This window comes from Cannabis sativa, unplaced genomic scaffold, assembly GCF_029168945.1.
Source record: "Cannabis sativa cultivar Pink pepper isolate KNU-18-1 unplaced genomic scaffold, ASM2916894v1 Contig2, whole genome shotgun sequence".
Classification (NCBI taxonomy): Eukaryota; Viridiplantae; Streptophyta; class Magnoliopsida; order Rosales; family Cannabaceae; genus Cannabis; species Cannabis sativa.
In genome coordinates, this window is record NW_026870038.1 from 1,208,063 (window position 1) to 1,223,533 (window position 15,471).

The 15,471-nt window shown below is 29.4% G+C and overlaps 2 protein-coding genes across 2 annotated transcripts; one reads left to right on the forward strand and one right to left on the reverse strand.

The window, feature by feature from the left end:
- Window positions 1-1,959: 1,959 nt before the first annotated feature.
- On the reverse strand, window positions 1,960-4,943 carry LOC133033016 (uncharacterized). Its single transcript, XM_061107535.1, has 8 exons — window positions 4,803-4,943; window positions 4,634-4,708; window positions 4,434-4,501; window positions 3,657-3,757; window positions 3,259-3,365; window positions 2,678-2,727; window positions 2,526-2,608; window positions 1,960-2,435 (listed from the first exon to the last, which is right to left on the reverse strand). Exons 2-8 carry the CDS (start codon window positions 4,689-4,691, stop codon window positions 2,321-2,323), a joined length of 582 nt encoding a protein of 193 aa, XP_060963518.1. The 5' UTR covers window positions 4,692-4,708; window positions 4,803-4,943; the 3' UTR covers window positions 1,960-2,320.
- A 1,141-nt stretch (window positions 4,944-6,084) lies between these two features.
- LOC133033024 (chloroplastic import inner membrane translocase subunit HP30-2-like) lies at window positions 6,085-9,612 on the forward strand. Its single transcript, XM_061107554.1, has 6 exons — window positions 6,085-6,489; window positions 7,614-7,729; window positions 8,660-8,786; window positions 8,964-9,112; window positions 9,206-9,268; window positions 9,356-9,612. The coding sequence occupies exons 1-6, from the start codon at window positions 6,202-6,204 to the stop codon at window positions 9,387-9,389; spliced, it is 777 nt and encodes a 258-aa protein (XP_060963537.1). The 5' UTR covers window positions 6,085-6,201; the 3' UTR covers window positions 9,390-9,612.
- Window positions 9,613-15,471: the final 5,859 nt, after the last annotated feature.

Genomic DNA, 15,471 nt, shown 5'->3' on the forward strand with positions numbered 1-15,471 from the left:
CAAATAGACTCGAGATCTTACAGGTTCGACATAACACAAAATTATTCAAGTTCTTTTGAATAATTTTATATTGCATCACTTAAAATTATTGATCTTTTATTTATTTCGGCATTAAAAAAAACTTTTTGGTCTAATTGTAAAATTTTTAAAAAAAATTGTAATTGTAATTATTTGAATCTTATTTTCAATATAATAAAATATTCAATTTTTTTAAAAATTTATTTATGATTTTAAATAGCTATATAAAGAAAATGAATGAAAAAGGACTTTTCTATTAGAACAAATAAATAAACTAATTTTAATTTGTATATTTCTCTGAAATATATTTTTGAGATGAGACTTAATTTACTCTAATTTACATATCCGTACGAAGTTAGGGATGTGTTTCTCATTTTGTAAAAATTCTTCTAAAAAAAAGTTGTAAAAATACTTCATTTTTAAAATATTACAAATTAAACGCTTTATAAATGAAATTAAAGCTTAATAGTTGTAACAGAGCAATGTTACTAGTTAGTTAGAAGAGATAGTTTTCTTTGTTATAATTATTTATTATAATTTAACCTTAATCGTTTTCTCTTTGTGTTAGTTTAATATATTGTGTTAAGTGTGTTCTTCATTGTCATTGTTATACTTTTGTGGTTTTATGTTAAGTTATATTTTTATAAGTTATGGAAATTGGAGAATTCTCAAGATTGAAAGATCATTGAATCTCAAAGATAGTTTTCTTCTTCTTTCAATTACTAGATTGAAATTTTACTTTTCCAAATTAATTTATTCTAATAAATATAGGGATACGATTTTGTCCTGTGATGTACTTTCACGGAATGTATTCCGTGGTACATTAGATGGGTCTCATGGTACATTAAATGAGTGTTAGAGTACTTTTTACTTTTTAACCCTAATTACCCATAGATCAATCTCAGCCGTCAGATCAAATAACTCCCTCATCTGATGGCTGCTGTACATCACGGATTATAATCCGTAAAAGTACAATAACGTGACAAAATCATATCCCAATAAATATATATATTTGTGTGTTTTGTAAGTTGTTAATCAATTATTCCAAAAAGTATGTTGCCTAATGTTGGAATTGGAGGAAAGGTTTGTTTAGCCCCTTACACTCATTTGAACAAAATTTGTAGATTCATGTGATGATAGCTTTGGTATTTTTATTTTGTAGACTTTAATTGTATAACATTGAATCATGTTTTGTCTTAACATAAATATTTATGGATTTCTATTATTTTGATATTTTAAATTTGCTATCCAATTCTTTTGAATATTCTTATTATGTGTCCTCTCATGAGTTAGGCTAGAATTAGCAAAACAGGTCAGACACGATAAACAACTTGAAACTTGCACAAGAGTAGCGGGTTTGAATTTACTATAGGATCGGATTGTGTTCGAATTGACTTGTCTAACCCGTTTAATAAACGGGTCATGTTCGGATTGACTAACACAAAACAGACTTGTTATTGACCTATTTAAAATTATTTTACTATTTTAACAAGTCATAAATAGGTCATAAACATATTGAATATGTCATAAACATGTAATTAGTTAAAATGTTTAAGCAAAATACACCTATAAACAGGTTACACGGGAGTCGTGTCGTGTCAACCATTTATAAACAGATCATGTTCGGGTGTCATTTTCTGACACGATAATTAAACAAATTATGTTCAGATTGAGCATATACATGTTATACATAAATCTCGACACGACACGAAGACAACGAACGAATTGCCACCCCTAAGTTAGGCGTGCGTAAATTCAAGATGGATTCGAAACATGTATGGATAAATTTGCTCTATCTATTAAAATAAATAAATAATTAAAAAAAAAAACTTGATTTTAATATGTTTTTTTTATTAGAATGGTTATATTGTATTTCTGCAACTAACAGAGTCGTTTCAAAAGATTGAGAACAAGTTTATAGTAAAGATACCAATAATTATATGAGTAATGGTATATGCTAAACTTTAATGCATAATTCATATCTTCAAAATTGAGTATGTATAATGTATTACATACAACTGCTGAGCTTATAATGAAGCCCAAAGCTAAGCATACCTTATTAAAAAGGCAACAAAAGCCAATACAAATAACTCTTCCAAGAATTTCTTATTGCATAATACACCATACCATAAATTAAAATGGTCAGGAAAATTCCCTCAAATCATGAGAACTACTATTACACTAGTTCAGTTCTTTAGATGATGAGAACTCATCAATATAAGTTACTCAAAAACCAATAATTGATCTTGATCCAATAGAATACAGGAGCTGCAAAAATGTGTGTGCTTTTTATTACATCTAGCTAATGAGGTTTTGGAACATACCCATCAACAGCAAAGTTCCGAGTAGCGCTAGGAATAGCTAACCGGACTCCATCTAGTTCAGGTTTTGCAATTACTTGACAACCCAGACGAGACCTGTAAGAATATTGAATCGAAACATGAATTTTAATCTTGCTTGAATGACATTAGAAGATGAATAAATAGTGTGCAAGTTTGTGGTCTTACGTTTCGGTAAGTCCAAAAGCTAGATCCAACATGTCATTCTCCTCATCAGTTGGGTCTTCTAATTTATTGTAGTACTCCATATCCTACACTTAGATTCAGTTATTATTCATCACAACCAGAAAATGTTTACTGCAAATATCACAAAAACTTACCATAACAATCACATGACATGTTGAGCATGCAAGTGAGGCTTCACAAGCTCCTGTTATAAATTTTGTTGCAGAATATTAGATTTTGTAAATAAGAGAACTTGATATTACTTCAGAAAGCCACAAAGATATACCATCCTATGATATATGATGAAACAGATCAATGAATCAAGAGTCAAGACACGGAGGCTGTAAACAATTACTATGGACATGTTTTATGGTTGCATAATGTAAAAGAGCCATTTGAATTACTTTGTAATATCTAGTCTTGCGTTTTGAGGGTTTTAACTTTGTCTGTGTGACTTTTTGAGCCACTTTCCTTGTATTAGTTTCTACAAATCATACAAGTTTGATGTTTCGTGTCTAAAAAAAATGTTACAGAATTATGAAGGTTGGAAAATATAAAATTGCATTATACTATACTTAATAAGCATCAGAAAGTTCATGCCAGAAGGTTGGAAAATATAAAATTGCATTATACTATACTATACTTAATAAGCATCAGAAAGTTCATGCCAGAAGGTTGGAAAATATAAAATTGCATTATACTATACTATACTTAATAAGCATCAGAAAGTTCATGCCTTCAAGTTCAATGTCATTTTCATGAGCAGCTTCTAGCATAGACATTCCAACTGGAACTTTAATGAGCTTCTCATCACCATCCTTATCAACAAATGTCACAGAAATCCTGAACATAGACAGAAGAGAAAATCTGTGAGAAGGCTGCAAATCTCAATTTAAAGAAAAAAATTAAAACAATAATGCTAATTTGTGAGCTAGTTATTAAACTAGTAGAACTACTGAAAAATAAGAACAACACAGAATACATACACTAAACTAGTTAACTGCAATATCCATACATGTCATAAAATGAAATAATTTAGTACAAATAAAGGGAAAATCTAATTACCTACATTCTTTTAATTAAGAACTCATGTCTTGCCATAAACTTGGCTATAAGAAAACCAAAGAAACTTACTCTTCCTCCGGCTCACTCCCTTCTTCCGAAGGACCGCTATTTACTGAAGAAAAAAGACGATGCTTTTGAAAGATTGCTCCCCTTGAAACCTTAGCTTCTGACTGGTCAAGTTCTTTAAAACGTCAATTAATAGTAAACATGATAAAAATAGAAAATAATAGGAAGTTATAATCTCTCATAAATTGAAGTGAAGCTTAAATAACATAGTTTGAGGCAGAATAGTACACAATATCAATTTAATAGCAAATTATTCAAAGATTGCATTACTAAAAAAGCACCCTAGGGGTGCCCAACACCCTAGTATTTAAATTCAAAGATTGTATTTAATAGAAAATTATTCATTTGCACCAATAGCAATAAAAAGGTGTTGGACAATACACTTAGAGAGCTCTTTAGCATTTCACCAAATTACTGCTTTCATTCTCTGATATATTCCCAAAAATCTTATGTCATTACAAACATTTTGCTCTATCAAACCATGTGGAGTGAATCTTCATCAAATTACTTGCACAAATGCTTGCAAAAGTAATGAAACTTCCCCCTTAAACCCTAATTAATTTTTTTTTCCACAATTGATTTTTTTTTCTTCCCTTTTCAAACAAAATTTCATAAACCTATTCCAGAAACCACAAAATAGGATGTTGGATCTCAACATAGTTAGGGCAATCAGATAAAAAGAGAAGGGAACAAAACCACTAAAATCAATAAGATCATGTATACATACATTTACATATATAAAGTTATACAATTTCTAAATAAGAAAAGCAGAAAACTAACCAGTGTTTGCAAGTAATGGCTAGAAGGTCTGTGTGTATATCCAGCACTAGTTAGGGTTCTAGATTTTCCTGACATAACCAAAATATACACAGAATCAAATTTTTGTCTCTAAAATTCAACATGATAACTAAATTAAGTGTTCAAATTCAAACTATACATAGAAAGTAAGATTGAAAGCATAATTATTAATATAGCATTACCTCTACAAAGCTCTTTAACCATCCAAACACCAACTCTTGAAAGTTTAGAAATGAACATAATCGTATAACCTTTCACTACCAAAATGAAGATCGTATAGATATATAAATATAGCATTGATAAGAATAATAAAAATTTCAACAAAAGTGGAGATGGAATTTAAGGGATTACCGGAAAACGGCGGAGCCCTCGGAGGAGGAAGACGGTAGACGGCGGTTGGAGATTCGGAGAGAGGGAGTGAGGCACGGCTCGATGGGAGAGGAGAGGAGTATGTGATACCTAAATTTAACAACCATTTAATTTTTTATTTAATTTTATACTTTAATAATACTTAAATTTTGCAATAATAATTTATGACATAAATAATTTTTTTTTTTTAGAAAAGACATAAATAAATTTTTGATACTAATAATATTTAAGTTATAATTTTAAAATTTTTAGATGAACTATTAAATAAATTATAGTAATTTCTGATTGCTGTAAGTCATTAATTTTTACTTTTTTATTTAAATAATAATTTAAAGCAATAAGAAAATGACACTAATTTTTTTATTTAAATAATAATTTAAAGCAATAAGAAAATGACACTAATTTAATATTTAACGGCCAAATATTTATAGAGTTAAATTTAAATATTTATACCGCAAATTACTCTTTTCATAATTTCCGTGAATAATTACCATTAAGTCAATAACTATGTAACCGTTTCTGATAAATAAAAGTCATTAAATTTTTATTTTTTATTTAAAAATTAATTTAAATATACTAATATGAAAATAATACATAGATAAACTTAAGAACCAGTTACTTAGAGCATTTCCAATGACAACATTTTTTAAAAGTGTTAAAAAAAATTATATAATTTAAAAATATAATATTTTATTTTATCTCTCTTCTACATCATTCTTAACATTCTTAATTCTAATAAAAACACTATAACACTCTTTAAAAATATTGTAATTATAATCTTACACATTATTATTTAATATATTATTTGTTTTAATTATAAATATTATTTTATTTTTAAAAAAAAAGATAGAATCAATGTCATATAATGGCATTAACACAATATTCTATGATATGATCTATTTATCTCTAATGGTATAGTATTTTTATGTTTTGCCAAACATCTTCTAAAATTTAACTATTAGAGATGCTTTTTCATATTTGACTTAGTTATTATTATTTATTACTGTAAAAACATTTAAAATTATGTATTTTTGTATTTTTTTTTTTTATTAAAATAATCCCTAAACATCATAGGGTGTGGCAAATTCCAATTTCCACCAAATTATTAAATGCCAAAATAAATAAATAAATAAAAGCTTCAATATAGTATGAATTGGCACGTGCCTAACCATAGACACATGTAGCAATGGGTAGTGACTAGGCCCATATCGTAGCCCAAACTATTAGGGTTTTAGGCTATTCCTACTAAGAATAAAATTATACTCGTAACCAAACAAACACACCCAAATCTTCTTCTTACACTTTTTCGTTATCTTCAAAACCAAAACTTTCAAACTCAAGACGCCATTTCAGAAAGAAGAAGATTTTTGATTTTGATTCGATGGAGCAAGGGAAGCAAGGAGTCATGGTGGCTAAATTGTCTCCTAATCAGAACCCAATAGAGCAATTACAAGTTCGGTATAAGCTTTTGGAGACTCAGTTCAAAACTTGGTTGACTAAGCAATCTTTGCCTGTTGAAGCTGCCATCGTTACTATCACTAGCGCCGCTCAAGGTGCTGCCATCGGTGCTTTTATGGGTACTTTAACCAACGATGGTGGCTCTCCTTTTCCTACTCCTCCTCAGGCTAATCTTAACCCTCAAGCCATGGCTTCACTTAAACAAGCTCAGGTGAAATTCTGCTCTCTTTCGTTTTTGTTTTTAGAAATGGTATTTTTGGTGATTTTGATCGAAATTATGTGAGAGTTTGGTGCTTTATTGTGGTTTGTGGCGTTATTTGTCTCTGTAACTGAACTATATAAGTACCCATTTGGAAATTATGTGAAATTGTAATTGGATAGAGGAAAGGGGTTCTAGAAATGGAAGATAGGGTTTTAGTTATTAATCTGATCATTTACATAATTTTAGTATATTCATGGTTCTGTGGTTTGTAGCTTAAAAGGTTTAGGAAATTAGATAGAAAAATGAAACTGGAACCTCTTCAATTAATCAAAAGATATGTAGAACCCTAGAGTAACAGTTAGGATGCTTCCTTATGCTAAAGAACACCACGAATAGGCGATATTCACTGGGCCAAGAGCACCCGCTAGTGTAAGAGCTTCCACAGCTGGTTGGCCAAAATGAGGACAATATATATCTATGTCTGCTTACAAAGGGCAAAGAGTTATCCTAATAGACCGGTATACTTGAACCTTGTTCCTAAATGACCTGATCAATTCGAGTAGGCACTCGCCATCTATTTTCATTGTTCAACTCTTTGACAACATGAAAATCAACACCAACTAAAGGTCAAAAGATATGAAGAATCCTAGAATAACAGTTTGGATGTTTTCTTATGCTAAAGGTCACCAATGGTGTCGGCACCACCTATATTGCTATTGGTGCAATCTAATATAGAATTCGTATATTTTTATCTAATAACTGTTAAACATTTGTAAGGTCCATCTCGTAAGGTGTCACCTTGTGGCACCACTGGTGCCTAATAGCAATATTCCATTTTTTTTTCTTTTTTGCTTTCATGGGGTTGAATTCCTAATTATAATTTGGTATTGTAAATTGACAGACCTTGTTTTTCATTTTATTGATCATATTTTATATTTGCTGAAAGCTTGAGTAAAAAATATTCTGAACTCGAAATTTTGAGTTGGGTAAGATTGATCATGCACTTTGATTTTTCTTTAACAATGTGTCAACAACAACAAAGATGTATTTGATGATATGCATCAAGTATTTATCTGTTAGTGATTTTTTTTTTTTTTTGGTGTATGGTGACAAATGATTTACTTTGATTGCAGGCTCTTTCTGGAGGCCCGTTTGTACAAGCTCGCAACTTTGCTGTAATGACTGGTGTAAATGCTGGCATATCATGTGTCATGAAAAGATTGAGGGGAAAGGAGGATGTTCAGTCCAGGTTAGATTCTCTTCAAACACTCTTCATATAATGTCCACCATTTTCTTTTTATGGAAACTCCAATCCGTGGTGTATTTAGCACTGGTTTATATGCCCATCTGTACTGGAATTACCTTGACGTGTTGTCAATGGCCAGGGGAATTTCTTACATTGTGAAATTACCATAATTTGGGCGAACCTCTTAGCAGGATTGCTTACATGTTTACACTTTACTAACACTTTTAATGATAATTCTGTTGATAAATTGTTTGTTTTGTCACACACTTATGATTTGTTTTTTTTTATTGAACTTTCCACTGATATTCTAAACAATAAAACTCTCAACAACTTTTTTCATTTTTTGCTTTTTGATAGTAAATTCATACAAGGTTATTTCAATCACTTTATTGTGTTCTATTTTGTCTTTTGTAAGTAGTATTATTTGAAGCATGTTTATTGCAATAATTTCGTTAGTTTGGAGTTCCAATTTAAGTTTCAAATTCTTTTTAACATTTTGTAGCCGGAAGCTCCTAGCATAGATAGAGAATTGATTTGTTGCCTTGATATATCTTGGAGATATTTTGTTTCAATTCTAAGGGTAGAAAAATGAACTTTTCTTCATGATATTAGACAAAGACTGAAGATTCAACCGAGTTTTCTGGTAGTGCTATTTGGGCTAGATGGGTATTACAGTCAAGTAGGATTGGGCATACCTTTTAGAAACCATACTGTTACCATTGTAATTATTTTCAACTAAAGGCACTTGAGTTCTCTTTGGCAAGTGTCTAAGTAATTGCACCGAAGAGGCAAATGAAATCAAAGAGTATTCAGTGGTTTTTGGAGGCAAATATTTTAGCTGTTAAGATATAAGTTTCTTAAAGTTAGCTTCTCTTTGATATTTTATAGTTTTCTTTCCTTACTCATGCTGAGACTATTGGCATTCTATTGCAGTATGGTAGCAGCGTTTGGTTCCGGAGCTATGTTTTCATTGGTAAGTGGCATGGGCGGTCCAAATCAGATAGCCAATGCAGCTACTTCAGGGCTTTTCTTTGCACTTGTTCAAGGTGGACTTTTCCAGGTAAAAGCTTCAGAATGGTAGAGTTTAGCATTTTATGAGTAGAAGAAATGCCCAGATGGCCAAACTTCTCATAATTTCTTTTGAATATCGTCTGACAATTTCAATTTCCATCATATAATTATCACACCGGCCAAACTTTTCACTTCAAAAACACCTCCCTGCTTTGTCGCTATGCAGTTGGGGCAAAAGTTTTCTCAACCGCCAGTGGAAGATACTTACTATTCCAAAACGAGAAGCATGTTGAGTAACCTCGGTCTCCAGAATTACGAGAAGAATTTCAAGAAAGGGTTATTATCAGACACCACGTTACCTCTTCTCACTGATAGGTAGAAGTCTTTCGATAACTTTCATCGAAACAAAACATAAGATAAAAACCCACATACAAAAAGAGCTAATGGCATATCATTTTGTGTTTTCAGCGCACTTAGAGACGTGAAGATCCCACCAGGACCACGACTACTCATTCTCGATCACATTCAAAGGTAGTAGAAAACAAAACATGTCTAAATACATACATACATGATTTTTTCTTTACCTTCTGCTGAAGCTAGAAGAAAAAATGGTTTCAGGGACCCGGAATTCAAGGGAAAACGTGGAAAATAGACTGCGGCGATAGCCTTGTCGGGAGCTGTAGTTTTAGCTGCCATTGAAGTCAATTTGTTTTCACCAGTTTTAATAGCAGAAGCAGATAGTGAGGTGAGGATGAGTAATTAGGAGGTGATATGTTTTTGAAATGAAAAGAGATAATGTGGGATTGATTGTTTTGTTTTGTGCTGAAAAAATTGATTCACTAAATTTGTTGGGAGTAAAATTTGATTAGCAATAATTCTTATGTGTTTCTCTCCCTCTTATGAAAAAGTCCACTTCACACACTACACTCACTACACATTAGAGATCATAGATTGAGAAGAAAAAAAATATATTTCATAGAAACAGGGAATAAAAATTTAAGAGTATACTTACTAGGCACTAGGGACTTTGCAATACATATAATAGTTATTAAATTAAATTATATATAACCTACTATTTATCAAAATTAAAGTCTAAGGATTATGTAAAATAATATTAAAAAATTATTAGTAAATTGTAAAATAATTTATATTTTGAATGTAAGTTTGTGCTACATTAGAATTTCAAGAAATGTAAAGATTTAACCTAACTAGTAATATATTTGAATACTTCTTGAATTTTTAATGTTAAATTTTTTTCTTCAATTATTGAAATTGTTAGATTTAAGGACTTTTGTCCAATTTTAGTAAGGAAAGTTTAATATTTATAAAAGTTTAGGAGGTATGATTTGGTACGTCAAAGTTTGAGGGGCATAATTGAATAGATATCAAAGTTTGGAGAACATAATTTAGTATATGGATAATTACCGAATTAGTAAAATTGAATGAAATTGGGCAAAAAATTTTAAATCTAACAATTTCAATAATTGAGGGAGAATTTTTAACGTGATATATGTCAAAATTTAAGGTAAAAATTATAATTAGTCTATTTGAAAATTTTACACTTCATATTTGATTTTAAAACAGTATAAGATATAAGGTAATTGGTTAATCACTTTTAAGGTAATTAGTTCTATTCATTGATTAATCCCTTTTAAGGTAATTAGTTCTGTTCTTTCTATATTTTCTTAAATTTCTTTCCATAAATTTTTTTATTTTTTTTTAAAGAAAATACATTTTTGAACGGATTGTATGATAATCTATAAAATTTATAATTTCCTTAATTTAAGCTCTGTTCGGCAACCATTTTGTTTTTTGTTTTCTTAAATTTCACTTAACAAAATCTTGTTATTTATTCATGGTTTTTGATTAATTAATCAAAAAATTGATTTTTTAATTCTTACCGAACAATACCTTAATTTAACGAAGGAAAATAATTTAATTTTTATTTTTATTTTATATGTATTATTTATCTCTCTTACAAATTTACTCTAATAAAATTTATTTACCCAATCAGCTATAATACTATAATATAAAATTTTAACAATTCACTAATAAATTTATATGTAATCTATTAATATCACCACTACATATTATATAAATTTATATGCTCAAGTTTCTTGATGTTAGATTGTTTTTGTTTTTATGATTTGTTCATAAGAAAAAAAAAATGAAAATGTATATTCACTAATCGGAATGAGTCATTTGTGTGTGTTGTATTTGAAAAGAAACTATCAAGTTTTTAATTTGGTTCAATAAAATTTATTTTTAAGAGATTATGATGTTTGTCTTTTGATTATAATTCAAAAATAATTTATGAATTTATTTTCTATTTGAATAATAAAAAATCACTAATATTCACATGTAAATTACATGACCAAAAAAAAGTATAGTATAACTTTTCTTGTTTGTAGTTATTAGGTAATATAAGTGTAACCAAAAGTAAAATTTTGTAGTCAATTGCATGCATTTTTCTAATATATTTTAAACCAACAAAAAAAATAGTGTGAGTGCATTTTTATTTAAATTACTGAAATGGAATTAGTGTGAGTACTTTTGTAAAGGGATGAAACTCATTTTATCATTTATGTTGTAAAGAGAAATGTGAAGGTAGATTAGCCGTTGTCATATTATTATTAGTATAATTTAATATTAAAGTCTTACATGTTTTAGTTTAATAAATACCGTAAAAAAATCTATAACCACACACATGTGACATTTTGATGGTGTAAAAATGGTCCTAATCTAGGAAAGATCACATTACCCAAACCCTCTTTTCACAAAGATTTCAACAACACAAGAAAGAATAGCTTACACACAAAGACACTACTTGCTTGGCTTGGCTCTTTCACTATCACATTCTTATTTTCTCACTTTCTAGTTTCTAATCTAAAATGGTAAAAGACATGCACAAACAAACAAACAAACCACACTCATATATGTTCCACTATATTACAAAATATATCTCTAACCATAACCCAAAAGCAAACAATTATGGTAGGGCAAGGGCACCACACTAAAGTTGTGACGCTCAAAATGGTTGTTTTCTTGCTCTTTTTGTAGTGGTCATGACTCATGATGATAGCTTTGGTGGTGGGACCAATTTCTTTTTCAAACTCAATCTCCTCCTACCATTTTTCTTGGGCTATTGGCCCATTTGCTCAATAGTGGGATTTATGTGTTCATCAATTGATTAATCATCTTTATTAATTTGGGAAATTTTTACATATTTAATAAGTATATTTCTATACCATTGTTATGGCTTATGTGGTATGATAAGGTGTCCATTAGGTAAACACCACTTGTGACATATTATTATTATACTATTATTAGTATAATTTTTTTTTTAATAAAAGACATTTATAGATTAAAATTAAATAGAATTAAACTTCACGGTCATTATATATGATGTTGTCTGGTATAAAAGAAAGTTCAACCATATCAATGACATTTTTGGAAAAAGCTCACTTAGCCACATTACAGACCGCAAAATTACAATATCTTGAAATAAACGAAAAATTACGACTTAACAGAAGATTATAGATATGTTTACATTGAATCACATAATTACTAATACCTCAACTGGAATAAGTTTCCTTCAGCGTCTTGATAACCGTCTCAAAATCACTTTCAATAAACACAAAAAGGTGTTTCAAATCTCATTATTAGTATAATTTAATATTAAACATTATACCTTTAGCGTACCTAGTTGGTCAACCTTTTATATTTTGTATTAAAAAAATTCTAACTCTAACCTAATTTGTCAGAGCTTTATTATTTACTTGATTCTTGATCAACATGATAAGTAATATATGTTTACTTTATTCAATATTTTTAATTGTATCTCTTTAACTTATTTGACTAATACATAGAGATCCAATTTTTTTTTCCTAAGAATTAAATAATTTATTACAAAATATCTACCTAATAAATAAATTCTTTAATATCAAGTGTGAATAATTTAAGAAAAATCTATTATACACCCGGTGTTTTAGTATACTTTTATCTATTTCATCATTTACCAGAGCGTTTTAGAGCGTTTTACGAGGTACAAAATTCCCCAAAAAAGAGAAAGTTACAAATTTTATGTACTTTTATACTTTTGGTATAAAAATATGGTATTTTTTTTTTCAAAAAAGTTATTTATGAGAAAATTGATTTTTTTAAAAAAAAAAAATAATAGGAAAATCAGGTAAGGGTAACTAAGGACCCTTATGGTAAATAGAGGAGTAACCAGTTATTACAACAAGAGGTAACCAAGTACCTTATGTTATTTTTTCTATATTTTTAAATTTTTTTAAAATTTCCCCATGAAATAACTTGTATTTTTGAGAATAAAAAAAACTATATTTTATACTTTAAAAGTCATAAAAATAAAAATTTTCAAAAATTATAATGGTGTATGTTGTACTTGTAAATTTTTAGAAAATATAATTTAAAATAGCAAAAGAGATTTACGTGTAAATTTGACTAATCCTCCTTATTAGGCTTTTTTTTTTTTACTTAAATCTCATTAGTTGGGGTTTGACAATAACATCATACCCACAAATAGTGATGGGGTAAGTTGAAAAATACCTTTTTTATTAATCCATTAATTAAATTTGCCTCTAATTTTATATTTATTTGAAACATACCTCTTTTTATATGTATTGTACCCAAAATACCCTGACATAAGAGAGTCACATGGAGAGTATCTTGAAGTGACAGGGGCAAAATTGGTAAAATATTTAAAAAAAAAAAGGGTAAAAATAATAGATTTTAAAAAAGAGGGTAAAAATAAAAGAGGACAATATAAAAAGTGTATAGAGTGTAATTTCCTCAATAGTGATGGTTTGTTTCTTGTACTAATTTTCGTGTGTAATCACATCATGTTAAAAAATATCTAATCAATAAATATTAAAGGGAAATTTTTATATATATACATTATATACATTAATATTACAAAAAAAACGTTAAATGAAAACAATGCATTTGTATGCCGTGACACGTCATCAAGCTTACCGTGATTAGCTTGAATAATTTTGGAACCACCGGCGATGAAGGAGACGCGCCCACAATTCCATATTTCTCGGCCATCTCTGCGCGTGGTTCTACTGTTTAAAACAGAAATCTATAAATACCGTAAGAATAATACACGAAAACGAAAAACAGAAACCAAACCAACCTTGAACGAAAAAACACCATTGACGGAAAAATACAGATCTCGACGAATCTGAAAATTAGAGAATCGATCATCATATCTCTCAAAACTGTTGCTGTATACAACAAGCAAATCATCGTCTCTCTAATTCGACCTACAATTCAATCCATCAATAAACCTATGAGCTGATCACAACAAACAAAAAATCGAAAAACCAGAAATCGTTGCTTCGAGGAAGAAGAAGAAGTCCGTCAACTACAACATCGAAAACTAAATCTGAATAAGGTACCTATTATACATTACGATACATACTACTGCTTATAACACATTACACCTTCCAATTCCTGAAAACACCTAAAAATCCATCATGTTTGTTAATTCTGTTAAACATGATTATTTGACAATTAATCAGTACTAATCAGATAGTTTACCAGTTGTAATCATAACTGATAGTAAACTAATCAATACTAAGTACTTTAAAAAATACAGTACACTATAAACCTTCGTAATTGTAATCGCTCCAACATTATAGTTCAACATATAGTCATCTAATTAGTAAAACTGCATATAAACCTTACTATAAAAAATATAAATTTAGTTTATGAACATCACACCTATTACATGTTTATTATTTTTGTATATACATAATGTTTACTGTATACAATACTTAACATGATTAAACTAAACAAATCACGCAGAAATATGGATGTTAGAACAGTGATTCTTTTTTACAATGGAACTTGGGTTGACAAAACAACATACGTTGATTATGAAGTCGAAGGTATACTAATTCCAACAGATTGTTCACATTATGAGCTTTCTCACATAGTATACGAAGCTTTGAATTTGGACAGAAACAAATATACGATTGATCTTCAATTTCAAGTAACTGAAGGCATACCACCAATAAGAATCAAAGACAATAGTGGATGCAAGTTTTATGAACAAATACGAAGGAAAAATGATGATGAGACCAAATATCCTATCTGTGTTAACATCTCAACATCCACAACCGACAATGAACACAATGATAGAGTAAACTATACCTACAATGGGGAAACTAGTTTACAAACAAGGCAACTGCTACCAACAAGAACCGAATATGCAACAAAGATGGCAGATTATGTGATTGAACAAACTCAAATATCGATGGAAGAAAGCTCCGAAGAAAATCAAATAATTTTAAATCCTCAAGTTGCTGAAATACACATTGGCCAAGTTTTTGCAAACAAGGAAACCCTCCAACAAGCAGTAAGCCTTCACTCAATAAGATACAATCAACCTTTCAAGGTAAAAAGATCATCAAAACTAGACTATAAACTAGTCTGTATTGATGATAACTGCAACTGGACATTCTTAGCATCAAAACATGGAAAGACTGACATGTTTATCATAAGAAAAATAGAGCATACTCATACATGTTCATTGGACATCACTTCTGGAGACCATCCTCAAGCTACAAGCAACTCCGGTTGGAAAGGTTATAAAAAACAAGTTTGTAAACCCAAAAAGAGATTACACTCCAACAGAAATTGTGGATGACATGGCAGATGATTACAGTGTCTCTATATCTTACCAAAAAGCATGGAGAGCTAGA

What these genes read in the sequence shown, in the direction of transcription:
- LOC133033016 (XM_061107535.1), bottom strand. Translation starts at nt 4,691, where the DNA reads ATGTTCATTTCTAAACTTTCAAGAGTTGGTGTTTGGATGGTTAAAGAG. An exon ending in GCCATTACTTGCAAACACTG is followed by an intron (nt 3,758 to 4,433) that starts GTTAGTTTTCTG and finishes GAACTTGACCAG; the next exon opens with TCAGAAGCTAAGGTTTCAAG. An exon ending in AAATGACATTGAACTTGAAG is followed by an intron (nt 2,728 to 3,258) that starts GCATGAACTTTC and finishes AATTTATAACAG; the next exon opens with GAGCTTGTGAAGCCTCACTT.
- LOC133033024 (XM_061107554.1), top strand. Translation starts at nt 6,202, where the DNA reads ATGGAGCAAGGGAAGCAAGGAGTCATGGTGGCTAAATTGTCTCCTAAT. An exon ending in TTACCTCTTCTCACTGATAG is followed by an intron (nt 9,113 to 9,205) that starts GTAGAAGTCTTT and finishes TTGTGTTTTCAG; the next exon opens with CGCACTTAGAGACGTGAAGA. An exon ending in ATTCTCGATCACATTCAAAG is followed by an intron (nt 9,269 to 9,355) that starts GTAGTAGAAAAC and finishes AAATGGTTTCAG; the next exon opens with GGACCCGGAATTCAAGGGAA.